Here is a 24,221-nt window from a genome sequence, read left to right on the forward strand (position 1 = left end):
ATATCTTGGAACATGGAACATCAAATGTCAGAGCCAGCAGGAGACTTAGAACATAGAACGTCAAAACTGGGAGGGGCTTTAGAACATAGGACATAAAATGTCCAAGCTAGACGGGATCTCACAACGTGGAATGTCAGAACCAGGGCAGTCATAAGAGAAGAAAATTTGAAATGTCAGAGCTGGGACAGACTTTAGAACAGAGAACATGGGATGTTGGAGGTGAGAGTGGCTCTAGAACATGGAATGTCAGATCTGTAGCAAATCATAGAGCAGAGAATATGGAATGTCAGAGCCAGCAGGAGACTTAGACCATGGCATGCCAGATGTGTTGTCCAGATGGGATCACAAGGGCCCAGAGAGGGGCACTTACCTGCCCAAAGCTGCCCACATGACATTCAATGTTCTTAGGCCCCTCTCAGCTCTGATGTCCCTGTTCTATGAGCCATTTGGTGCATCACTATTTGAGGGATACCTGCATGCCTGTCCCATTTCTCACCAATCACTTAATAGATAAACATTCATTCAGCACTTCCTAAGAGGCAGGCATTGTGCCAAATGCTCAGGATGCAAGAAGAGGCAAAGGATGGTCCCTACCCTCAAGCTGCTTACAATCACCAGGGATTCTTCATCAGGGGAAGCTCCCCTGAGCCTTGCTCTAAGTCCCTAACTGAAGGGCTGTCATGGTGACTGACTCCAAGCCACGGGACAGGACCCCAGAATCTCTGCCCTGGATGAGACCTCGGAGGTGTTTGTCCCGAATCACACCAGAAGAAAGAATCCCTGGGACCACCCAGCCAGCACACAGCCATCCAGCCTTGCTTGAGGATGGGAGGCAATCTGATACAGCGGGTTCATAGGACCCAAGTTCAAAAAATCACCTATGTCACCCTGCGCCACTAACTTCTTTCCCGGCCTCAGTTTGATCACCTGTGCAAAGTGGCCTTCAGGTTCCTTCCCGTGCTAGAGGTGGGAACCCGCCTCCTTCCAAGGCAACTTATTCCACTTCTGGGTGACTCTTCCTCAAATGGTCCAGAGATTTTGTGGCCATTTGGCCTAACACTGCCTACTTCTGCCTGCCTGCCGCTTCTGCCTTCATCTTCCCAGCCTCCCCATCCTCCCTGAGTCTTCTCTTTTCCCCAGTCCCTGTCCTGTAATCACTCCTCATGGGGCATGACCTTCGGCCCCTTGGCCAGCTTGGCTTTCCTCTTCCAGACGCTCTCTGGCTCTGCCCAAGCTATGGTCCAGTGAAGGGACACATGTCTAGATATACTTATGTGTGTGTATGTATGTATGTATAAATATATATTATGCATACACACACACACACACATATATATATATATACAATGTATGCATGTATGTGAATGAATTATTGTGATTCATTACCCACCCTCTCTGTGACCCTCGCCCAACTCACCGAGGGTCCAGTGGCCCCTGAGTCAGTGTCATCCACAGAGAGAGAACTGCTTCGGAGCCTTGAGCGTCTCTTCTTCAGTAAGTCAGCATCCCGGATGTGGGAGAAGGAGCCGTGGGCCCGAGGAGGGGGAACAGGCCCCATGCCAGCCTCCCCGTTGAGCGAGGACCGCCTCAGCCGGACCACCCCAGCCCCTGTCCCGTTCGTTAGCCCATCAGCTGGAGACGGTGTCCTGGTCCTGACCACAGGGCCTTCAGCCCTGGCTCTGGCATCCTCAGAGCTGCCGGCCTCCTTCTTGGCCTTGGTTGCCTCCATCCCAGCATCCTTCAGGGCCATGGGGGCCCCCACCCTGGAATTCCTCGTGTCCCCATTAGACTCCTGTCCTGAGCTCTTTGCAGCCGCGCCAGCCCCTGGGCTCTCCATGGGAGGTCTGGCCTTATTCTCCTCTTCCTTCAGCAGCTTCCCAGCCGCCTTTGTGGGATCCTTTGAGGGACCTGGGTTGGCGTCGTCCTTGCCGTCCGCCTTGGCCCCGCTGGCCCCACCTCCAGCTTCGCTTCTGCCTTCCCTAGCGGGGGTGGCTCCTGCCATCTCCCCACCACACTCTCGAAGGCGCTGGGCCAGGTGACTGGAGTCCAGGGCCTCAGTCAGCTCGGGCTCAGGGCCGCCCACCCTGTAGGTGCTGGCCCGGCCGCCACCCTCCACTTGCACCAGCTGCAGCTCCTGGCCTGTGCAGAAGGCCCTGATCTGACATAGGTACGTCATGACGATCAGCTTGTCGGGGACGGCCAAAAGCACCATGTCTGCCGGCTCCAGCAGCCTCGAGACGCCCAGGGCCGCAAAGCCGTCGAAAGCCTGGGGGAGCAGAGGGCACGGGAGAAAGCAGGGCCAGAGCCAAGCCCACCACCGGCTGGGGACTTCCCACCCGCTCTCCAGCAACAGCCCCCAGAACTTCCCGCTGATCAGAGATGGGGATTTCTTCCCCAAAACCACCATCTGAGGGCTTTCTGGGGCCACGACAGCACCTCTCATAGAAAGACCAAGCTCAGCCTAGACGCTGACATGCTGACCTTAGGATAAGGAGTCGCCACAGGGGCCTTGAGCCTCCTGCTTTTGTGACCCTGGGCAAGGACCCTCCCTGGGCCTCAGTTTCCCCATCTGCAAAATGAGCTGGATGACCTCTAGAATCCTGTTCTGATTTACAGTCCAACCCCATAACTTCAGAGGTAAAGAAAACAAGGCCTTGGCTGGTAAAGGGGTTTGTCCACAATCACCAAGGTAGCAAGTGGCCACAGAAGGATTTGAACCCAGGCCCTCTCACTCTCAATCCAAAGTTCTCTTCGCTGCCTCCATTTTACAGATGGAAAAAAGTGCCCTAGGAGCTGTCACTCAGAGCCCTCCAACCCCCATCACCTCCCCTCTATCACCTCCAGCCCCAGCTCTCTCCCCTATATTATCTCCCCATATCAATCACCTCCCCTACATCACCTCCTCTATATCAATCACCTCCCCAATATCACCTCCTCTATGTCAATCACCTCCCCTACATCACATCCTCTATGTCAATCACCTCCCTTATATCAATCACCTCCCCTACATCACCTCCTCTATATCAATCACCTCCCCTACATCACCTCCTCTATATCAATCACCTCCCTTATATAAATCACCTCCCCTATATCACCTCCTCTATGTCAATCACCTCCCCTACATTACCTTCTCTATATCACCTCCAACCCCAGCCCATCCACCTGGGCTCCCCTCGCCACACACCCCCCCCATCACACATACCTGCTTGTTGTTCTGTTTGATATTCTGAGGGTCCAGGGCTGCAAAGTCACTGCAGGCCAGAAAGCCAAGCTCAGGGTCAGAGAGGTAGCAGCTGACTCTCCGGCCTACCTGCTCCCCCTCCTCCCCTCCCCATTCCCAGGACAAGGACAAAGTCACTCGTGGCCCACAAAGAGCCTCCCTCTACCCCCATCTTACAGATGAAGAGCCTGAGGCCTGAGAGGGATGGCACATGCCCACAATCACACAGTCAACCAGGCTTCAAGCAACCCCCTCCCCGCTCCTTCCAGCACTGCCGCCCAGCCTTCCAGCAGCCCTCCTGCCCTGCCTGCCTGCCTGGGTGCCCAGCCTCTCACATCTTGTCCGGATGGAAGTAGTGCAGGATGGCACAGAAAGCCAGCCCATTGCGCCATGACGTGGTGAAGTTGGTGACACGGACGCCTGGGTAATCTGCTGTGACCTCCTGACACCATTCAAGCAGGGACTGGCTGGAGCTGACCTGGGGGCAAAGGGGGTAAGAGAAAAGAAGCCGACTCAGGGGTCAGGGGCCTGGGCTTCAGGGCCAGCCCCCCGTTTGGGATGGCGTCTTCCCCAACTTTCAGGTCCACCACAGAGAAGAAAGCTCAGCATTGGACGCCGCTGGGGCTCTAGGGCCTACACTGGAGGGCTACTGCTAACCGCTGGTGAGCATCGTTTTCTCCCAGGGAATCTCCGAGGGCCTCCCAAAGACAGGAACAACAGGGGCAACCTCATGTCCTTCAATGGTGCCAGGCACTGGGCCCTCAATCTGGAGGCCACATCACCGGCACAGATGTGCCTGGTATAAAGGTCCCTGGGGATGCTCTTTGGCCTCTTTGGCCAGATCTGCCCCCCCCTCCCCCAGTGTGTGGCAGAGGCCACCAGTAGCCCACACCCAGAAGGCCACCGAATGTCAAGGGACCAGGCTCCCCATCCATGCCATGCTGGTCCACACTGGGGAGGGGGACACATTCTAGGACCAAGAGGGGCAGAGGTAAGACCCAGAAGCCCGTGGGAGCCCCTCTGCTGCCCTGCTTCTAGGGCGAGCTCAGACCTGGAGGAAGAGGAAGCATGCCAGAGGTGGTCTGCACCTCCTCCCCCATCCCATCCATGCAGGAGGCATTCTCTCCAGTTAGCTCAGCTCTTGCCCCAAACATCCTGATCTTGGAGGGTTAGTGAAAAAGCAGCAGGCCAGAAGGGCTCATGGGGGCCACTGTCCCTACCTTGGTGCCCAGGGGAGGCTCTGGGCCTGCCCCCCAGCCCTGAGGCCTCCTGTCCTCTTCAAGCCACTCTTGGCTGGGGGGCGTTGGTGTAGAAAAGGCAGGAGTGCTCCGGGCCTCCCCCTCCTCCTGCCCTGAGGCGGGGGCCACCCAGGGGAAGCTGGTGGCCATGGCCATGGGGGCTTCTTCCCCAGCCCCCCCACCTGCTGGGGCTGGTCTAGGCTCCTGGACAAAGCCCTCACATTCCAGCTCTGCTGCTGACTCCTCCCCCAAACCCAAGAGTGCACACCCAGTCACTTCCCCAGCCGATGTCACCTTTCTAGACATCAAAACCCCAGCCTCCGTCTCCTCGGTCCCCAGGATCTCCTCGGTCCCTAACATCTCAGTCCCTAATATCTCAGCCTCCATCTCCTCGGTCTCCAATATCTCCTCAGTCCCCCAAACCCCAGCTCCCATAGCCTCGATCCTCACCATCCCTTCAGCCTCCAACACCCTGAATTCTGCCTCCCCACTCCCCAGTGCTCCAGTGTGTCTGTCCTTGGTCCCCCCCATATCAGGTGCCGATATCCCAACAACAGCCTCTCCAGTGTCTGATCCTCCAGACTGGGTCTCCTCTGCTCCCTGTCCCTCAACCTCTGTCTCCCCATTCCCCAATATCGCAGGGGCACAGATCCCAGCCCCTGCCTCCCCACTGCCGGCTACCTCATGTGACACCTCAAGTGCCAATTTCTTACTTCCCATCTCTTCATTCTCTAATGCTCCAGGCTCTGCCTTCTTGGTCCCCAATATCCCAGCTGTTTCCCCTTTTCCCAACACCCCAGGGTCTGTCTCCTCAATCCCTACTCTCTCGGGAGGCCATATCTCTTCAGATTCTGCCCCCTTAGCCCGCAGTACCCCAGCTTCCATATCCTTAGCCCCCAATACTCCAATTTCTGTAGACTTAGTCCCCACTATCTCAAGTGCCTGAATCTCAATTTCTGTCTTTTCAGGCTCTGATACCCCAGGCTCTTTCTCCTCAATCCCTATTCTCTTGGGGGTCCATATTTTTGCACTCTCTAGTACCCCAAGTTCTGTCTCCTTTATCCTCAAAATCTCAGCTCCTATCTCCCTATTCCCCAATACTCCATATTCTGTCTCCTTAACCCCTAACACCCCAGATTCTGCCTCCTCAGTCCCTACTCTCTCGGGGGTCCATATCTCTTCGGTCTCTGGTACCCCAGGTTCTGTCTCCTTCACCCCCAATATCTCAGTTCCTAGCTCCCTATTCCCTAACACCCCAGATTCTGTCTCCTTAACCCCCAACACACCAGATTCTGTCTCCTCAATCCTTACTCTCTTGGGGGTCCATATCTCTTTGGTCTCTGGTACCCCAGGTTCTGTCTCCTTCACCCCCAATATCTCAGTTCCTAGCTCCCTATTCCCTAACACCCCAGATTCTGTCTCCTCAGTCCCTACTCTCTTGGGGGTCCATATCTCTTTGGTCTCTGGTACCCCAGATTCTGTCTCCTTAACCCCCAACACCCCAGATTCTGTCTCCTCAATCCTTACTCTCTTGGGGGTCCATATCTCTTTGGTCTCTGGTACCCCAGGTTCTGTCTCCTTCACCCCCAATATCTCAGCTCCCAGCTCCCTATTCCCTAACACCCCAGATTCTGTCTCCTCAGTCCCTACTCTCTCAGGTGTCCATATATCTTCAGTCTCCAGTACTCTAAGTTCTGTCTCCTTCACCCCCAATATCTCAGCTCCTAGCTCCCTATTCCCTAACACCCCAGATTCTGTCTCCTCAGTCCCTACTCTTTTGGGGATCCATATCTCTTTGGTCTCTGGTACCCCAGATTCTGTCTCCTTAACCCCCAACACCCCAGATTCTGTCTCCTCAATCCTTACTCTCTTGGGTGTCCATATCTCTTTGGTCTCCTGTACCCCAGGTTCTGTCTCCTTTACCCCCAATATCTCAGTTCCTAGCTCCCTATTCCCTAACACCCCAGATTCTGTCTCCTCAGACCTTACTCTCTTGGGTGTCCATATCTCTTCCATCTCTGGTACTCCAAGTTCTGTCTCCTTCACCCCCAATATCTCAGCTCCTAGCTCCCTATTCCCCAACACCCCAGATTCTATCTCCCTAGTCCTGGCCTCTGCTTCCTTCATCCCCACTATTTCAGGCCCTGTTCTCTGAGCCCATATCTCCTCCCTGCCCCTCCACATGCCAGCACCCATGTCCTCAGCCCCATGCAGCCCCTCGTCCCTGCCCTTTGGATGAGCACCACTCCTGCTCACCTGGGCCTTGGTGCCTTCAGCTCCTGTGGTAGGGAGCCCCAGGGCCCCTGTCCCCTCTTGGCCCCTCTCCTCTGCTCTCCCACTGTCCTTGGCCTGTTCTGAAGCTCCTTCAGCTATGCCCAAGGGACACTCCCCAGGGTCCCTGGTGGCTCCTGCCTCAGCCCCAGGTCCAGCTCCCGGAACTGAATTTGGGGTCTCTGGGCTGTCCCTAGTCTGAGCTGGAGGACACCAGCCTGGCCTCGGGAGTTCTGCAGGGCCGGCCTCCTGGACTCTTGGCTGTGCTACTTGCTCATCTGCTTCCCTGACCTCTGGCCTCCTAACTTCTTGGACTGAAGCTGCTCCAACGGGGACTTCATTAGTGGCTGCTTCTGCCTGGGCCTCTCTGAGGGCCTCTGACCCCCTCCCAGCCTCCTCTGTGGTGTCTGCTGCTTCCCCGAGCGCTCCCCCTCTGGCCTCTGGCCTCCTCCCAGCCTCCTCCTCCTCCTCTCTGGCTTCAACCCCCTCCCCAGCCCTCAAGCCTTGGCCCTGCACCTTCCCTCCTCCTTGCTCTATCTCCTGGGCTTCAGTGCTGACAACTGCCCGCCCAGCTCTGTCCCTGTCCCAGGCCCCTTCACTCTCCTGGGGGGGGCCTCCTTCCTTTTCTCCTCCTCCCCACTCCTGGGAAGCATCCCTGGCTTTGAAGCTCCTGGTGCCTCTCTCTCCTGCTTCAGGCTCTAGTCCAGGAGCTGCCTCTCCTATGGGTCCTGCCTGCCCCCCTTGGCCCCCTGGGGCTTCCTCTTGGCTGGTCGGAGAGGTTGGGTGCAGGGGGGCGGTGGCCACTCTCTTGAGCCGGGGGGCTGGGATGGGGGACTCCTCGGGCGGTTGCCACGGGGACCTGGGGGAGACAGGATGGAACAAGGTTTCAGGGTGTGGAGGGGGAGCTGGTCCTTCCCCCACCCTGAAATCGGTCCCCACCCCATTCTTTTGGGCCCAGAACTTCCCACTTGAAACCAGAAGACACACAGAGGAGGAAGCAGGGAGGGGGCAGGGAAGGAGGGGCAATCGAGGTGCCTGGAGAGAAGGCCAAGGCCCAGCAAAGAGGGAAGTGATCTGGGGAAACTGCATTTCCTGGAAGGGGGGGTATCGTGGTGAGTGGGGGAGGGGAGGGCTGGAGAGGAGCCCCAGCAGAGGCAAGGCCGGTCCCTCTGGGGTCTCCATCTTTTCTTCCGGGTGGACTCCGGGGCCAGCTCCAAATGGATGGACTTTGGAGAACCCTCCCACCCTGGGCCAGCCCGCTCCCCTTCTCTGAGGCTGACTGCTTCCTCTTGGGCCCCCTCACCTCATCTCCTGCTCAGGTCCCTGGAGCGGCTGGGCGTCGGTGCCGGTGCTGCCCCCAGCTGCTTCTGCCTCCTTCCTGGTCTGGCCCCCCGGGCTCGGCAGGCCTCCATGGCCCTTGGTCCCCTGGCCCCGGGAAGCCCTGAGAGGGGGCACAGGGGCAGGGGTGGGGGCACTTACAGCAGCTGGGCTGGGGTCCTTCACGCCACCATCCTCGGGTGGAGCCTGGGACGGCTGGGCCAGGGCAGCAGGATGGGCAGAGGTGGCTGCTGGCAAGGAAGGGATGGAATGAGGGAGGCGGCTCCTCCCCTCAGCTACCCCCCCAGGTCCCCCACGCAGGGTCCCTGCTTCCTGGTGCTCTGGGCCCTGCCCCTGCCCCAGCCTCACCTCCCTTCTTGGAGATGGCCCCAGAACCAGGCCTCCCTCCTTCCTCCTCCTCTCGCACAGTGTTCAGTTCCCGGGATGGGTCTGTTGGCAGCACAGGGGGTTGGAAATGTGAGACCAGCTCAGCAAGCCCCCCGCCTACAAAACAGCCCCTCCACCCAGAAGAGAGAGCTGGGGTCATGCCTGGGAAATGGCCCGGCCTTGGGGCTACAGCCAAACCTGCAGAGATGGGGGAGAGAGCAAGGAAGCAGAGCAGAGGGGGAGGCAGAGACCGACGTAAGGAGAGGAGGGTCCGGGGGGCGGGAGGGTGCCCGAGCTCCCACCAGGGCTGCTTGGCGCAGAGGGCAAGCTTACAGCTACAAGGAGCCCTCTCCCAGACCCCACCTGGCTGGGCAGGCCTGGCCCGGACCTCAGGGGCCCCCTGTCCCACTGCATCCTCTTCATCGCTCTCAGCAAAATCCTCCAGGTTCCCCACATCGCTGGGCTTCACACTCATCAGACTGGCCAAGCTCTGCATGTCATCATCCCTGAGGGACGGAGCCGGGTCACATGCGGGCCTACTAGCCGTCTTCCCTCTTTGTGCCTTTGCACAGGGGGTGCCCCATGCCCGGGGGGTATGGGGGGGAGGGTGTTAATGCTTTCAACCCCACAAAATCGTGCATGCTATGTGCATCCTGTACACACCCACAAACACATCACCTCCCCAGCAGAATAGAAGCTCACTGAGGACAGCTTCATTTTTGTAGCCCCGGGGCTGGGGGCTTAGCAGTTCTTGCTGAATTGAATGGGGATGTCTGGGGACCCGGAGTAGCCGCTAGCCGCGACAGGCACTCACGTGGCTCTGCCTTCCCTGACCAAGACCCCAGACAGGGTCAGGTTCAGCTCTGCATTCAGCACTTTCACCGATTTTGGCTTTAATTTCAACCGAAGGGGCACTTGGGACGGGACAGGCCCCGCATAGCGGGAAAGGTCCACGTCCACGGTGGCCAGCACCTTGCGCTGCCCTTTGGACTCCTGGGGAAAAAGGGATGAACCGAGTCAGAGACCTGGGCCCCACAGGGCCTCGGGCCCGCCCACTCCTTGTGTGCCTCCCATGTCAAATAGTGCAAAGACCAACCCGAGTCAGCCGGAAGACTGTAGTCCAGTACATCTGGACCCTGTGTCCATCCAGCCTGACTGATAGAGCCCCATGAACCCAGCCCCACCCCCAGACATGATGGACAGCAGAGGAAGGGGTCCAGGAGACGTGGTGACCAGCTCCCGGACAGGAGGGTCTGGCTTCAAGGCCTGGCTGGGCGACCCCGGGGACAAGCGCTCTCCGAGGCCCCCTCTGTTTTTAGGGCTCTGAGCTCCAGAAGCTTGCTTGGATGTCCTTTATGGATCGCTTCACCTCCCTGGGCCTCAGTTTCCCCCTCTGTAAGAGGAGGGGCTTGGACTGGATGGCCTCTGAGGCCTAAATCCAATTCTAAATCTATGAGCTTGTGCTTAGTAACCTACTAGCGGGGAAACTCCCTGGGGCAGGGCCTCAGCCCACAACAATGCACCTCATACCAGGTGGCCAGTCAATAAACACTCCAACGATATAAGAAACAGGCCTCTGGGAATCTCAAAATGCCAGCTTCTCACTCACATTCTCGACGATGAATGTCCATTCCTTGGCCTCATACTGCTCCACGTGGGGGTCCTGCGGGTGTTCGAGAACAAGAATGAGGGGCTAGGAGCACATGAGTGAAGGGGCTGGGAAGGGGTCCCAGTGCGTGGGAGGGAACAGAGCTGAGGGCTATGGGAACGCGTGAGTGCTTGGCCCCACAGTCTCAGGGCCTTGGGAGGACTTTGAGCATACTAGCTCTACAAACCTCTCAGACCCTCAGTTTCCTCTTTTCTTCCATGGGACAGAAATCCTGCCTCGCCTCTCTCCGTACTCCCAGCGGGGGGGGGGGGGGGGAACTACAGGTGAGCAATATTTCATAGACTGTCAGATAAGGAAATTGGGATTGTTTATTTTGCAAAATATATATTTTTGTTAGAAGATAGGGTTGGTCTAAGCCATGGATTCATTCATTGATTCATCCATATACAAAGAATTTATAGTGTTGATTATACGCAAGGCATTAGATAGAAAGACAAAATTTTTAAAAAGATTGGGCTGGGGGGGGGGGGCGGCATCTAGGTGGTACAGTAGATAAAGCACCAGCCCTGGATTCAGGAGGACCTGAGTTCAAATCTGGCCTCAGACACTTGACACTTACTACCTGTGTGACCCTGAGCAAGTCACTTAACCCTCACTGCCCTGCAAAAAAACCCCAAACAAAACCAAAACGAAAAAAAAAGAGATGTGGCTTGGGGGCTGGACAAGAGGAAATGCTTTCTGCAAACACAAAAGGCACCATTTAAGTAGGAGAGTGGAAGAAGCCCTGGGTCCTGGCTTTAACCATCCTGAGCCTCAGTGTCCCTTTTTGTCAAACATGAATTATAATTCCCACACTGCTCACCTCCCCGCATTGTTGGGAGATAATGAATTGCTTTAGAATCCATAAAACCTTGGAGTGATTGTCTTCAATGTTATTATCTGGGTCAAAGGTTCTTTTCAAAACTTAATTGTTCCATGGGAATAGTCAGTGATGACAATGAAAAGCAGAGGCTTAGTGGACAACCTTGCAGTCACCAAGACCTGAGTTCTGACAAGGGAAGGCTGATGCAGGGCAAATAACTCAATGCCCCAGAAATCTCTCTAGAGCTGAAGGGTAAAGACTTGGACAGTGAATGAAATCATGTTTGTAAATCATGTGATCACCGCTCCTGGCACACAGTGGGGATTTAATAAATAGGAATTTAAGGCATTTACTAAGTCCTCCCTCCCTTTCTTCTTCCTTTCCTCTCTCCTTCCTTCTCTTCCTCCCTCCCTTCCTTTTCTCCTTCCTTCCCTCCCTCCCTTTCTTCTTCCTTTCCTCTCTCCTTCCTTCTCTTCCTCCCTCCCTTCCTTTTCTCCTTCCTTCCCTCCCTCCCTTTCTTCTTCCTTTCCTCTCTCCTTCCTTCTCTTCCTCCCTCCCTTCCTTTTCTCCTTCCTTCCCTCCCTCCCTTTCTTCTTCCTTTCCTCTCTCCCTTCCTCCCTCCATTGGTACAGGGAATTTCCTCCCTTGCACAAATCAGAGGTCTGAATTCCAAAGAAGAATCCGGGTTCTGTTTCTCCACTGGACCCTGGGCTCCATTTAGCCCGGCTCTGTCTCATCAGAACTCAGAGCTCTGCATATAGTAAGTGCTTCATAAGTAGTTGTTGAGCTCAGTCAGGGTCACTGTTGCCTCCTGGACACCCCCACTGGGCCTGTGTCAGACCCTTGACCATCTTCTGTTGGATCCCATGTCACTAATTGCCTATCGTGTTGGGCTGAGTGGGTGCAGGGAAGGGGGCTCACCCGATAGAGCGTCACGGAGATATCCACGTTCTCTGGCACCATCCATACCACCATGCCCCGGTAAGGGTTCTGAATGCCAGGCTGCCAGCTGTGGGCCTGTGGAAAGACTTCTGAGTAGGCCCCAGTTCCCCATATCTCCTTGCCTCACCCCCCCCAACTGTCAGGTCTCCCACCCAAGGCAATGGGAGGGGCAGCTAGATGGCACAGTGGATAAAGCACTGGCCCTGGATTCAGGAGGACCTGAGTTCAAATCTGGACTCAGACACTTGATACTCACTAGCTGTGTGACCCTGGGCAAGTCACTTAACCCTCATTGCCCCGCCACAAAAAAAGAAAAGAAAAGGAGGCAATGGGGCCCCAGTCAGAAATGGCCAGCTTGGCCCCCTGAGGTCCACCCCAGGTCTCGGGAGTCTTACCTTGGAGCAGATGCGGCGGTTCCTCCGGGACCATACCACCACCAGCTTGTCTGGCTGCCTGAGGGGGTAAGAGCAGGCAGAGGAGGGGGGAAGCTTGGTGGGGCTGCCCCCATCCCCTGCTCAGCCTTCAGGCCCCCCCCCCCCATTGCTGACACCATGGAAGGGAAGGGTCAGGCAGCTGGTTCCCTTATCTTGGGACACAGTTGGAGGGTGGAGACTCTAGGGCAGGGTGGGGCATGGGGGTAGTAGGGCAAAGGGTAGAAGGAGAAAAGAGTGGAAGGGAGAGGGCTGGAGACGCAGACAGGCAGGCAGGCAGAGGCCTGGGAGGGGCCCAGGCAGACTCCCAGGGCATACGGGGAACACCCGGCCTTTCTCAGGCCAAAGCCCAGGAAGGTTCCTTGGAGGAGAGAGAAGGAGCTCCCTGCTTTGGCTATAGGGGAGAAGGAAAGAGGCTCCTCTGCCCTTCCCCCTTCCATTCACCCACTTGGCAAACTTGGTGCCTACTGTGTGCAGGATGCAGAGCAGAGGCCAGGTTTGGACAACAAAGAGTCTCTGACTGTGGCATTTCCAGGATCAGGGTGGGGCAAGAATCAGGAAAGGAGGAGGTGACGTTTGGGTTGTTAAGGATTTGGGAAAGACACAGGTGAGGAAATTGGGGGCAGACTGCAGTCGGGGGAAGCCACTTTGGCAGGAATGTTGAGTGGGGGGGGGGAAATGATGCAAAGTGGGATGGTGGGAGGTCCCAGGCTGCGGAGGGAGGACCCTGAAGGGCAAGGGAAGGGCTTTGAACCTAATTCAGCAGGGTAAAGGTGAGATGCCCGTCACCTCTGGGCGGAGAAAATGGGCTTCTCAAAGGGAAGCAGCCTCTGTCTGGGGGATTCTGCTGGGGGGGGAGGTCAGAGGGACGGGGCAATGGCCGCTGGGTGGGGCTGGACTGACTCAGGTTGGGGCACGGCCAAGCAGGAATGGGAGAAGCAAGTGGCCAGCTGATCCAAGCAGGTGCCTCTCTGCCTGTCAGCCTGCCCAGCCCAGAGCTGCTCTGTTTAATCACTGGGCTGAGGCTGGGATGGTTTGCTAGCTGCCTCTTGCCCCAAGGACCCGAGCTTGACTTGGGTCTCTCAGCATCTCCCCAGTGACATGTGCCCTAAGGCAGGTATGGTAGTGGTCTCTGGGGGTATTACAGTAGGTTGGGTATTGAGCAGATAACTGCTTAGAGAGCCTGAGAACCCGAAGCCCAGAGAGGTTTGAATCCTGCCTGTGTGACGGGAGAAATCTCTGCCCTTCTTAGAGCCTCAGTTTCCCCATCTGTCAAGCGAGGGGATTGGCTCAAGGTTCCCTCTAACTCAGACATCCTCTCATCCTGTGACCTCTGTCTGGGCCGGTTCCCAGGGTAGGAACAGGCAAGTCAGTCCCAGCCTAGTCTAGACACCCCTAAACCCTGCTCCAGGAGGCACAGGGGACGCCTCCTGAGTCAGTAATGCAGATTAAGGCCTCAGACCCACCCTGGGCTTTGCCCAGCCCCAGAGCCGCTCTGCCCTTGGCCTGGCCCCTTGCTCAGCATCATTTCCACCAGACTCCCAGAATCCCTGCCCTCCTTGACACTGAGGTTCAGAGAAGAAATGACTCAGCCAGAGTTACAGTCATTATTTGGGGGGATTGGGATGTTCTCAGACCAGCTGGCTAGCTTTCCCTGAAAGAAGCAGTCTCTCTCATTGGGAGTTAGCCCCCCCACCCTTTTCCCCTGCCTGCACACCCTCCCCCCCAACCCTCTACAGACACCCTCCCAGGCCCCTTGTGCTCTGGAGCCTAATTTTAGCCCTGGGGAGGAGCAGGATGGGGAGAGAGGGTCCCAGCAGCTGTGGCCCTAATCCTGGCTCCCAAGGGGAAGCTGACACCCGGGCTGCCTAGGGTATATTTAGTGTATGACGAGGGGACGAGAAGCAGCTGGAGGGGGCTGGCTGCCAGGAAGCCACCTGGCCCTGCTTTGGGCTGGGTCACCCAGACCACAAGATCAGAGGGCCCCAGTCAGAGAGATGGCACGGGGGAGCTCTGGGCAGGCTGGGGCCTGCTTGTGGGAGCCCTGCCCTATTGCCTTCTCCTTGGAGGTCTGTCCCTCTTTCCCCAGGGCCTTTCGCCTTGCTTTGGGCTCCTGGTTCCTTCTTCCTCTTCTGCTCTCGGGGATTCCAAGCTCTTCCTCCTCCCCCTCCTCCATCATTCCCTCCAGTCCCCTGTAAGCACTCGGTCTCCTCCTTCTCTTCCCTCAACTCCCAACAGTCTCAGTTTCCCCTTTTAAGGGCATTTCCCCAGCTGCTGAGAAAGAACTCTCTCAGCCTCATGGCTCCCTGCCCTGCCAGACATCTTTGCCCCGTTTCTGCCCCTTCTCTGCATGGGGGAAGAACCGGGAAAGAAGCCGTCTGTCCCTTCGTGTGACCTTATTCTTGGCTGCCCAGCAATGCCCCGGCTTCAGCCCAGACCCCCGAGATTTGCCATTCCTGCTTCCTAACCCCACCCTGAACCAATCCTCATTCCTATTGCGGGGATGGAGGGAGAGGGGGCTGGCTTTCTGCTGGCCAAAATGACCGGAACAGGCAAGAGGGCTGGGGTAGAGTTCTGCCCAGCTCTGGACGGTTCCACCTTCCCCCACACCCTGGCTCAGAGGAGCAAGAGCAGCAGCCCCCCGAGTCTCCTACTCCCTGTCTCCCCTCATCTGGAAGGCAGCTGGGGACATGCTAGACTGAAGAGCCATGTTCCCCACAAGGATCCCCCTTCCTCACATCTACTGCCTGGTGTGTGGGAGCCCCAAGCTGTCCTTTGAGCCCCATTTCTGAGGAGGTCCTGAACTTGACTGACAGTCCCCCAAGCTGGGAGTATGGGCCCTTCTCCCAGCGGGCAGAGGACTGTGAGGGGCACCCCACCACCACCAAGGAGGTCAAGGGGAGAAGGGGAGGCCTGAAGGGTTGGAGGCTGCCCAGGGGCAGACGATGGGGGCAGTGCCAGCCTGGGAAGAGGGCACAATGTGTGTGTGTAGGGGGAGGCACACGCCTGGCACACGCAGGGGACACTCTCACTCACCATTTCTTGGTGCACTCCACCACCAGCTCCTGATAACACGCCACGAAATGGAACTTGGCGGCGCGTTTACCCACGCGCTGGAGCCGCTTCCACACTGAGGTCATGGCCTCTCTCCCTCCCAGGCCCCCTCCCTTCAGACACGGTTGGCAGCAGCCCCTACCGGGCCCCGGGCCTCCATCCCGGGTACCATGGGACCGGCTAGGTGGGCGGGTGCGCCCGGTCACTCACTGCCCCCCACCCCCCAAAGTCCGCGGTCCGACAGTCCCGGGTCTCAGTCCTGAGCGTCCCCTTCAGTCGGGTCTAGTCTCGTCCCGTCCTGTCCCGTCCTGTCCCGTCCCGTCTCTTTCCGTCCAGTCCCGTTCAGTCTAGTCTTGGGCAGCTAGGATGAAGTCTCGGACCCAGGCTCTGCTCTGACCCAAGTTTGGGAGCGCCTGGCTGGGTTGGGGGCGCGCGCCAGGGTAGCCGAGGGACTCTCGGAGCGAGCGGACTGGGCGCCCGTTTCCTGGAGCCGCACCCCCCCCCCCCCGACGGAAGGAGGGCGGGGAAGGGGGAGGGGCGGGACGGGGTGGGGGGGAGGGGGAGCTGCCCTGGGACCTGGAGGCCTGCGAGGCCGCGGAGGAGGAGGAGAGAGGCCGGGAGGTGTGGTGTGCGGGTGGCCAGGGCGGGGCGGGGCGGGGCGGGAGTAGGCTGTCAGAGGTGGCCCGTGCGCTTCCTCACTCCCTCGTGGGCGCTGGCCCCAGGACGGGCCTCCCCGAAGTGGGGGTTGTCGGGCCCCTACCGGCTCTGCCTGAGTTGAGTGGGCTGCTACAGGGGGCCACTACGGGGGGAGGGGGAGCCGGAGCCGGGGAGGGCACGGACTGCGCGGGGTCTGCCCATGGCCGAGGGAGGCCGGCAGGAAGGGCTGGCCCCGGGTACTGGATGGCATCCTGTTCGTGAGCTGACCCTGGAGGGGGTGTGTCTGTGTTTGTGTCTGTGTCTGTGTGTGTGAGTTTGAGTGTATAAGTGAGGGAGGGTGTCTGTGTCTGTGAGTGAGAGTCTGTGAGTGTTGAGAATGTGAGTGTGATTGTGAGGGTTGTGAGAGTGTTTGAGTGTATGAATGAGGGTGTGTGTCTGTGTGTGAGTGTACGAGTAAGAGTTGTGAGTGTGAGTGTATGAATGAGTGTGTCTGTGTGTATGAGTGGGAGTGTGTGTGAGTATATGGTGAGGGTGAGTGTGTGTTTGTGAGTGAGGGTATGTGTGTGAGAGTGTATGAGTGAGGGCTGTGTGAATGAGGGGGAGAGTATATGGTGAGGGTGTGTGAGTGTGGGAGTGTGTGAGTATATGGTGAGGGTGAGTGTGTGTTTGTGAGTGAGGGTATGTGTGTGAGAGTGTATGAGTGAGGGCTGTGTGAATGAGGGGGAGAGTACATGGTGAGGGTGTGTGTGTGTTTGTGAGTGAGGGTGTGTGAGTGTATAAGGTTGTTTTTTTTGGTGAGGCGGTTGGGATTAAGTGACTTGCCCAAGGTCACACAGCTAGTTGTCAAGTGTCTGAGGCTGGATTTGAACTCAGGTCCTCCTGAATCCAGGGCCAGTGCTCTATCCACTGCACCACCTAGCTGCCCTGTGTGAATGTATGTGAGGGGTGTGAGTGTGGGTGTGTGAGTGAGAATGTACCTGTGAGTAAGTGTGTGTGAGTGAAGGGGAGAAGGGGTCTGCAGAAAAGTGGGTGTGCTTGGCTGGTTGTCACACCTGCAAATGGAAGTGTGAGTTTCCAGTAGATTGGCTCTTTGTGTGAATCTACCACAGTTCAGGCGGGCTAGAGAGGTGCAGGTCTGGTCTAGTGACTAGATTGCCTTGGAGCCAGGAGGACCTGGGTTCCCTCCCACCTCTGTGGAGTATCAAAGAGTTGCAGAGAAGGTGCCTAACCGGCATCCCTAAAGGGAGTTTCCTCTGATAGGAATTCCCTATACAGGTGAAGTCCCAGGGTAGGTCCCTATCCCTGTCCCTGGGGATGGAGGAGGGGGAAGTGTAAAATGATGGAGAACAAAAATGGACACCTGAGGGGAGCAGGGAGGGATGGCCTGGTAATGTGCCGACAGACTGAGAGAGGTGAGATAGCAGGGAAAAGAGAACTGGACCTGAAATGGGGAAGACAGAGATTCCAACCCTGCTGCTGACACTTATAAGGTATGTGAGCTTGGACAAGTTAATTTCTCTAAAGACTCAGTTTCCAAATCTGTAAAATGGGGCTTTACCATGTGGGGTGTTGTGAGGCCTAAAGAAGATAGTATTTAAAGACATCAGTTGTTATTGATGATCGGTTTCTATTCTATTTCTCCAAGTCCATTTGATCTGCTTAGATCGCTGGTGTGAAGTTCCGTGAATTATTCACCATTGGTGTCTGTGTTCCAGGGCCCTTTACACTCTTTGTAAAGGGGGGGGCGGGGAGGAAGGAGAATAGTGTTTGTGGTGAGCCTAGCTGGGCTTTAGCGATGTTTCCTGGGGTGTGTGTGTGTGTGTGTGTGTGTGTGTGTGTGTGTGTGTGTGTTGGGGGGGAGGTTCCCCCAGCTGGGTGTGGCAATTGTGGGACTATTGAGCTGTGCAGACTTCTGAGAACTCTGAGACTGCATGAGCTGTAATGTTTGCACGAGGGGCCTGAATGAGAAAGGAGTTTGGAATGTATTATTTTAAGTATCTACAAGCTTCTCACTTCCCATCCCCCCCCCCAATAAATGCATAGTTCTGCCCTCTTCTCAGAAGCTTGACTGCCTAGCTCTCCTTTCTTAGATGGGGATAGGGTGGGGGATGAGGCCCCCTCGGCTTGTTCCTTCCTCCTTCCCTCCCTTCCTCCCCAGGGGAACATCCCCAAAGATGGGTCTGGGAACCTAGCCCTCTCACTTCCTGCCCCAGCATGAGCCCCAGCCTTGGCTTCAACTCCACCCCCAGACTGGATGGAAAGTTTCTCTCCTCAAGATGGACGGTTCCTTCCACTTCCTCCCCACCCCCATCGCCCTCAGCTCCAGATGGGGGTCAGCTTTAGCCAGAAGGCATTTTAGAGACCTACTCCAGCCCAAGAGGAAATGGAGGGCCCAGGGAGGGGAAGGGTTTGGTCCCAGCTAGCTCAGCCCTTTCCCAGTTAGGAGCAGAGCAGGGATTAGCGCCCTGCCCTCCAGGCTCCCGGGCCAATGCTTTCCACACACCGGCCTGGCGAGTGGCACACACTGCCAGCCAGCCATGGACAACTTCAGAGAACCCCCAGCCAGCTGTGCTCCTCCAGCCCCACCTGCTGGTGGAAGGAGATGCATCGGCTCCTCCCTGTGGGCCCAACACACTTTTTCCCATCCCTATTTTAGAAAAAGACAAGAACTGAGCAGAGACAAGAGCCATTTATTTGTGGGGCCCCACAGTCGAGGCCCCAATACATTACCTATTCGGCATAGCCCTGAGTCCCAGCCCTCCCGAGTGCAGGGGGAGCAAGGCCAACCTCAGGGGCAGGGGAGGGGTGGGTCTTGCCCAATAGCCAAGCCAGCACTATAGTATGACCCCAGAGCTTGCTGGATGCCACTACTACTGGGTTACAGAGCTGTTCCCCTTTGCCAGGCTGTTTGTCCCCATAGCAGTCAGCTGACTTCCTCTGGGATCCGGAGACAGGCTGATTGTTGGGGTGAGGGTCTGGGGATCCAACCGAGGTGCCAAGGATGGAGCTCCCTCATGCTTCTTCCCTTGCTCAAGGGAGCAGCCTCAAAAGAGCTGAGCTATTCTAGTGATGTGGGAGCCCTGGGAGCGCAGCAGGGGAGAAGTGGGCATGGGGTAGATGGAGGGAGTCCACCAGCAGCTGGGGCTGAGGCAAAGTGGGAAACAAGCTGGAGCCTGGATCTCTAGCAAGTCCTTATTCCTCCTCTGAGAGAGGAGATGGAAAGAGAAGGGAGAGAAAACAGCTTCTCCCACCTGCAGGTACCAGCCATTCCCAGTTAAGTAGCACAGTGAGAGAGCAGAGCTCTTCGGGAGAAAGACACATACAGAGAGACAGAGAAAGAGACAGACAGAGACAGAGAGAGTGTGTGTGTGTGTGTGTGTGTGTGTGTGTACACGTGTGTGAGGGCCCTCGCAGGTGAGTGAGGCTGTACCTGCCCTGTGTGGGGGGAGGAAGGATGGGCCGGCCGGCTGGCCCCCACCCTAAATCGCTGGGCCTCCAGAGCGCACCAGGGACCGGAGGCCAAGCTCAGAGGCTGAATGAGTCCTGCAGCCACTTGTCCCGGGAGTTGTGAGTCTGGGGGACTCTGAGGGGGGGCGGGTCCCGGGGTAGGCTGCAGTCAGGAGGCTCGTCGTCATCATCTGAGAAGCCGGTGTCTGGAGGATAAGAACTGTCCGAGTGCAGGGACGAGGACATGTCCTGGCACAGGCTCATGTCCTGGCACAGGTGCTTGTAGTCTTGGATAGCCTCGTGCAGAGAGCACAGCTGGCACAGCAGAGACATGTCGAGCTGACGGAGGCCCACCTGGGGAGGGGCAGGGCGGTCGGAGGAAGGACCCTCGTAGGTATCCCGGCTGTGTGAAGCCCTCTCCTTCCCCATGATCTCTGGCCTATACCCAGGCCATGCCAGTTTTCCTACCGCAGTGCCTTTAGGCTATGCCGGTTCCGCCCCCCCCCAACCCCGCAACAACCCCATGCCATTCTGCGTCCCCATCACAACTCCTGCCTCCCCATCCCAGCCTCCCCAATCTTGCCCCGCCCCATCACAACACACCCGAGCCACCCACCCTGCCTCCCCATCATCCTAGCGCTTCACCCCCCATCCCATCCCCCCCTTTCCCAGGCCGCCCCGCACCATCTCCTTCCGCAGCACGGCCAGCGCCGAGTCCAGGTTGGCCGGGCGGCGCGGGGGCTGCGAGGGGCCCTCGGGGGCGCGGCCAGCCCGGTTCAGTTCGTCCTGGATGCGGTTCCGCTGGCTGTAGACGCGCTCCAGATCCCGCCACGATCCCCCACTCGAATTGAGGAGGCCGCTGAGCCCCCGGGGTAGCGGCGGGAGCCCCTCGAGCGGGCAGCCCGGGGGCGCGGGCGCAGGGCTCCCCGGTAACCCGTTCATGGGAGCGGCAAGGAGGGCCCCGGGCTGGGAAGAGAATGGACCCCAGCACCCCGGTCCTCGCCTGCCCTGCTCCTCCCTCCTTCTGCTCCGGTCGCCCGGCCCTGGCCCTGGCCCGGCCCGGCCCGGGCGCCGCTGCCCCACGGAGTGCCGGCTTTGTTCAGCTCCGGAGAAGCCCCACCCTGCGCCCCCTCCCCTCGGCCAAGGGGCGGAGCCTCTTGTAAAAGGAAAATGGACTGTTCAAGCGGCTCCCCACTGGGCTGGGATGCGGCAGAGGGACCGGAACGCCCGGGAAGAGTTTAAGAGCCAAGCATGGGCTGGGAAGCGGGAAAGAAAAAGGATTTCACCCCAGCTCCAATCTTCTCGGGATGTTCCTAAGCAAGGACCAACAGGGAGACGGGGAAAAGGACGCAGCTCCTTTAAGGCGGGAGGCGGGAGGGAGAGGGTCTGCCCTCTTTGGGGATCAGTCGGGCCCGCCCTCAACCCTGGTCCCCTCCGGATTGTTTAAGGGCGGGGCCGCCCAAGAGGCTTCAGGCTAAGGGCTGGAGCCCGTTAGAGGTGGTTTTCCTCACCCGCAAGGGGATTGGGTGGGTTAACCCTGAGCGCTCCTGTGGCCCTTGATCTAGGGGCCCTAGTGAGCCAAATGCGGGCTTCTTATTCTGGGAACTTAGACTCCATGGTTACTGGGGGCCTGTCCAACCTTAGGTTCTTTCTGCTCCCCCTTCATTTTCCAAAGGCAAATTTGGACCCTGATCCTGGGGTCCTGTTGACCACATCCCCACGCACATTCGACAGTAGTGCAAATTACACCCCCCCCCTTTTTTGGGGGGTGTATTTTTATCTTTTGTTTTCATTACCTAGATTCCCCCCCCCCCATCTTACTCCCAATTTGACTAAGTAACCTTAAGCAAGTCCAGTCTCCCTGGGTCTGTTTCCTCATGTGCAGCAGGACCCTCCCGAGGACCCTTCTGGCTTCAAAGCCTAGCAAACTGAGGTACAGGGCCAGGGCATCCCCCTTCCTTTAAGCCCTCTGGGACGTCTCCTGCTGCGTCTCCTTCCCCAGCACAAGTAGGCCACGATACCTCCCACAGGAAAGGGACGGTGGGAAAGCATCTGAAGATGCAGGGTAGGGATGAGCCTCAAGAGATCACTGAATCTGAGCATCATTTCACCTGTAGGATAATGGAGGCCCAGAAGCAAAATGACTTTGGTCACACAAGAACAAAGCTACAAAGGCGGCCACAGACCAAAGGGTCTTTCCACCAGAGGCTGCAATATCCAGAATGGAGACAGAGGAAGGCAGCTAGAGATGAGCGGGACCACGGCAGAAGGAAGAAGGAACAAACCACGCAAAGGCAACGGGGTTTTCTGTGCCTTTCTCTTGCAGCTATTCATCATAAACCCTGGACCCATACACTAGACAAGTCCAACGCCCTGGGGCCCTTCTTCTTTCCCAAGACCCCTCACTGTTGCAGCTGCCGAAGCCCCTGCAGGGCTTCAGCACAGACCCGGATCAGGGTGCAGAGCTGGATGCTTCCTTCCAAAGAGGTGCTGGGGCCCAGTTCTCCCGACGCCCAGGCAAGTTTCTGAAGTAAAGCAGACTGGGAGGCTGCCAGGACATCTGGGGTCAGAGATGCTGTGGGAGCCAAAGTGGGAGAAGGCCCCTGGGCAGCCCTGAGCCCTGCAGCTGCCCCCTCGCAGTGTTCTGGCCGGGGGACAGGGGGCTGTGGGGCTGGTCGAGAAGCAGTGGGGAGCTCTGAGGAGGCTAGCTGGTGTTCACGGGCTTGGGAGAGAGCAGCCTGGGCATTCAGAGCTAGAAGGAAGAAGATATCACAGGGGGAGACTGACAGGGCACTGGTCCTAGGGGGCTGCTCCCCCAGACTGGGGCTGACCACCCCAGTTTTCTCAGCCCCCTTGACTCCCTCAGGACAGGAAAAGAAACAGCCCTGCCCACAATGCTCCAGAATCAAACTGAGTCATCCCCTTGATTGCCTCAGTTTCCCTGACCTGGAAACCCACATCAGAGGCATTAATTAATCTCACATTAAGGCTCCCCAGGACCCCCTCACCTGGGTTATCTTTGTCCACGTCTGAATTCAGCTCCTGACAAGCTACACAGTAAGTTTTTCGCTGTTTGTCTTGAAGTAAAATGGTCTGGAACAAAGTCAAAGAAGGGTTCCCCTACTCTCTATGTGATCCTAGGTAAGTCATTTCCCCTTCTAGGCCACGGCAAAGGTGATGTATGCTCTGTATCTCTAAGGAGACTCCTAGCTCTGGTATTCAGTGGTCTGAGGTCTCCCCACATGTGCTGACAACAGCCCAGACCTGTTTACAATCGCCATGTATTTCTATCTTGTCAGATTCCCAGAACAGTTTGGTCAACGTGCAACTTTACACAGGGAGAGAGAATACTAAGGGGGGGCCTTAGGAGAGAGCTCAGGATCATCCCCGTAGAGCTGGAGGGGTCCTTTCTACTCATCTCCTCTCTAACACTCCTTTCACTGATGAGGAAACCCGAAGCCCAGAGACCCAAGATCACAGAGATACAAGCGGCTGAAGTGGGACCTGATACCAGGTCCTGATAAAACGCAGCCCTCTTTGCACTGCACGCGTGAAGGAGGCTTAGGGATTCTAAGAGGGAAGGGGGGTACACTGAGGCCGAAAAGGGGGGAGGTTCCACTAGTAAATGACAGAGGTGGCAGTTACCCTTGGCCTCAGCAGGTGGTAACAGAGATAAGCTTTGATCTTTAAGCTTTCATCAAAGCTCGGCTTACCGGCCCCTCCTAAAAGGAAGCCCTTGGGGATCCCCACCAAGCGGCTGGGACTTCACCCGTTCCCCGCTTTACTTCGTCTAAATTCCTAATAGACGTAAGCTTTGGAGATGCGACAGGCACGCAGGCGCCCTGCCCCCTCCGCCGCAGTGCGCAGGAGCTGTTCGGCCCCGGCCCCGGCCCCGGCCCCGGCCCCGGGGCGCACTTCGGGGCCCCCGGCTCGGCCTGCCCACGTACCCCGCAGTCCTGGCACGTGTCCCCCAGCATGCGGTAGCCACACAGCAGGTAGTCGCCCATGAGGCGGGAGATGCGATCCTGCCGCTCGCGTCGCGCCTGCAGCACTTTGGTCTCGGCCTCGGAAGGCGGCTCCCAGTCCGATTCGCCGGCCTCTGTGGACGCGGGGACCCCGGGGCGGGTGAGAAGGCCCGGCCCGGCGCGGAGCCCGCGGCGCGCTCGACCTCCTTCTCCCCAACACTGCGGCCCTCGGCCTCCGCCCGTCCCCGGGGCCCACCCTCGGCCCAGCCGGCCCCGACCTCCTCCCCGCCCCTCCCCTGCCCCCCGGCCCGGTCCCACCTGCTCCGTTCAGAGCCATGTCGCCGTTGCCGCCGCTAACAAACACCGCGCCGGAAGTGACGCAAGCGCCGGCGCCACGGCCACTGGGCTCGCTCCTGGGCTCTGGAAATGACGTCCTCGCTCGACCGGCCACTCGCGGCGGCGAGGGGGCGGGGCGAGGGCGGGGCGCGCTTCCGGACCCCACCACCCCCTCTCCCTGGCCCGACGGTTCCTGCGCTCGCGCGGGGCCGGAGACTAGGGAGGCGCAGATTCACCCGGAGGGAGGGAGGAGGGAGAGAGGTTGGGACGCGCCGAGGCGTTGCCACGGAGATCGGGTCACGTGGTGCTGCCGCGGCGCTAGGCCCCGCCCTCAAGGAAACGGCTGGTTCCGGAGCCCGAGGGCGGGGCCGGGAAGCGCGTTCTAGTCCCGCCACAGCCTGAACGGCTATAGCCTCCTCTCCAAAATGGGCTCCCCGATCGAGAGGCATTGATCACCGGGCTTGGAGTCTGGCGACCTTGGGCCA

At 58.0% G+C, this 24,221-nt stretch overlaps 3 protein-coding genes across 12 annotated transcripts in view; all 3 read right to left on the reverse strand.

Moving 5' to 3' along the window:
* Positions 1 to 15,823, reverse strand: part of EHBP1L1 (EH domain binding protein 1 like 1) — a 32,806-nt gene extending 16,983 nt beyond the window's left edge. For 2 of the 10 annotated variants that reach the window (XM_043971189.1, XM_043971187.1), the window contains exons 1-12: positions 15,314 to 15,823; positions 12,242 to 12,299; positions 11,826 to 11,921; positions 10,043 to 10,096; positions 9,248 to 9,426; positions 8,797 to 8,939; positions 8,416 to 8,496; positions 8,033 to 8,297; positions 4,441 to 7,588; positions 3,556 to 3,698; positions 3,203 to 3,251; positions 1,418 to 2,266 (exon numbers count right to left, since the gene is read on the reverse strand). In XM_043971189.1, the coding sequence (XP_043827124.1) occupies positions 1,418 to 2,266; positions 3,203 to 3,251; positions 3,556 to 3,698; positions 4,441 to 7,588; positions 8,033 to 8,297; positions 8,416 to 8,496; positions 8,797 to 8,939; positions 9,248 to 9,426; positions 10,043 to 10,096; positions 11,826 to 11,921; positions 12,242 to 12,299; positions 15,314 to 15,417 (5,169 nt within the window). In that variant the 5' untranslated portion in view covers positions 15,418 to 15,823. The remainder of the gene's footprint in view (positions 1 to 1,417; positions 2,267 to 3,202; positions 3,252 to 3,555; positions 3,699 to 4,440; positions 7,589 to 8,032; positions 8,298 to 8,415; positions 8,497 to 8,796; positions 8,940 to 9,247; positions 9,427 to 10,042; positions 10,097 to 11,825; positions 11,922 to 12,241; positions 12,300 to 15,313) is intronic. The other 8 variants (XM_043971191.1, XM_043971190.1, XM_043971195.1 and 5 more) reach the window with 8 other exon arrangements.
* A 2,835-nt stretch (positions 15,824 to 18,658) lies between these two features.
* On the reverse strand, positions 18,659 to 21,590 carry FAM89B (family with sequence similarity 89 member B). The gene is made up of 2 exons (XM_043972899.1): positions 20,120 to 21,590; positions 18,659 to 19,789 (listed from the first exon to the last, which is right to left on the reverse strand). The coding sequence occupies exons 1-2, from the start codon at positions 20,375 to 20,377 to the stop codon at positions 19,514 to 19,516; spliced, it is 534 nt and encodes a 177-aa protein (XP_043828834.1). The 5' UTR covers positions 20,378 to 21,590; the 3' UTR covers positions 18,659 to 19,513.
* A 148-nt stretch (positions 21,591 to 21,738) lies between these two features.
* ZNRD2 (zinc ribbon domain containing 2) lies at positions 21,739 to 23,825 on the reverse strand. The gene is made up of 4 exons (XM_043972898.1): positions 23,719 to 23,825; positions 23,383 to 23,534; positions 22,444 to 22,528; positions 21,739 to 22,187 (listed from the first exon to the last, which is right to left on the reverse strand). The coding sequence occupies exons 1-4, from the start codon at positions 23,735 to 23,737 to the stop codon at positions 21,838 to 21,840; spliced, it is 606 nt and encodes a 201-aa protein (XP_043828833.1). The 5' UTR covers positions 23,738 to 23,825; the 3' UTR covers positions 21,739 to 21,837.
* Between the last annotated feature and the right edge of the window lie 396 nt (positions 23,826 to 24,221).

Source organism: Dromiciops gliroides, chromosome 6 (assembly GCF_019393635.1).
Source record: "Dromiciops gliroides isolate mDroGli1 chromosome 6, mDroGli1.pri, whole genome shotgun sequence".
In the NCBI taxonomy this organism is placed as follows: domain Eukaryota; kingdom Metazoa; phylum Chordata; class Mammalia; order Microbiotheria; family Microbiotheriidae; genus Dromiciops; species Dromiciops gliroides.

Excerpts from the sequence above, each read along its gene's own strand:
- ZNRD2 (XM_043972898.1), bottom strand. Across the intron at positions 22,529-23,382 it reads ACACGTGCCAGGACTGCGGG|ACCATTTTACTTCAAGACAA; the intron begins GTACGTGGGCAG and ends ACTTTGTTCCAG. Across the intron at positions 22,188-22,443 it reads CGTGGACAAAGATAACCCAG|CTCTGAATGCCCAGGCTGCT; the intron begins GTGAGGGGGTCC and ends TCTTCCTTCTAG.
- FAM89B (XM_043972899.1), bottom strand. The coding sequence starts at position 20,377 with ATGAACGGGTTACCGGGGAGCCCTGCGCCCGCGCCCCCGGGCTGCCCG. Across the intron at positions 19,790-20,119 it reads CCGTGCTGCGGAAGGAGATG|GTGGGCCTCCGTCAGCTCGA; the intron begins GTGCGGGGCGGC and ends GCCCCTCCCCAG.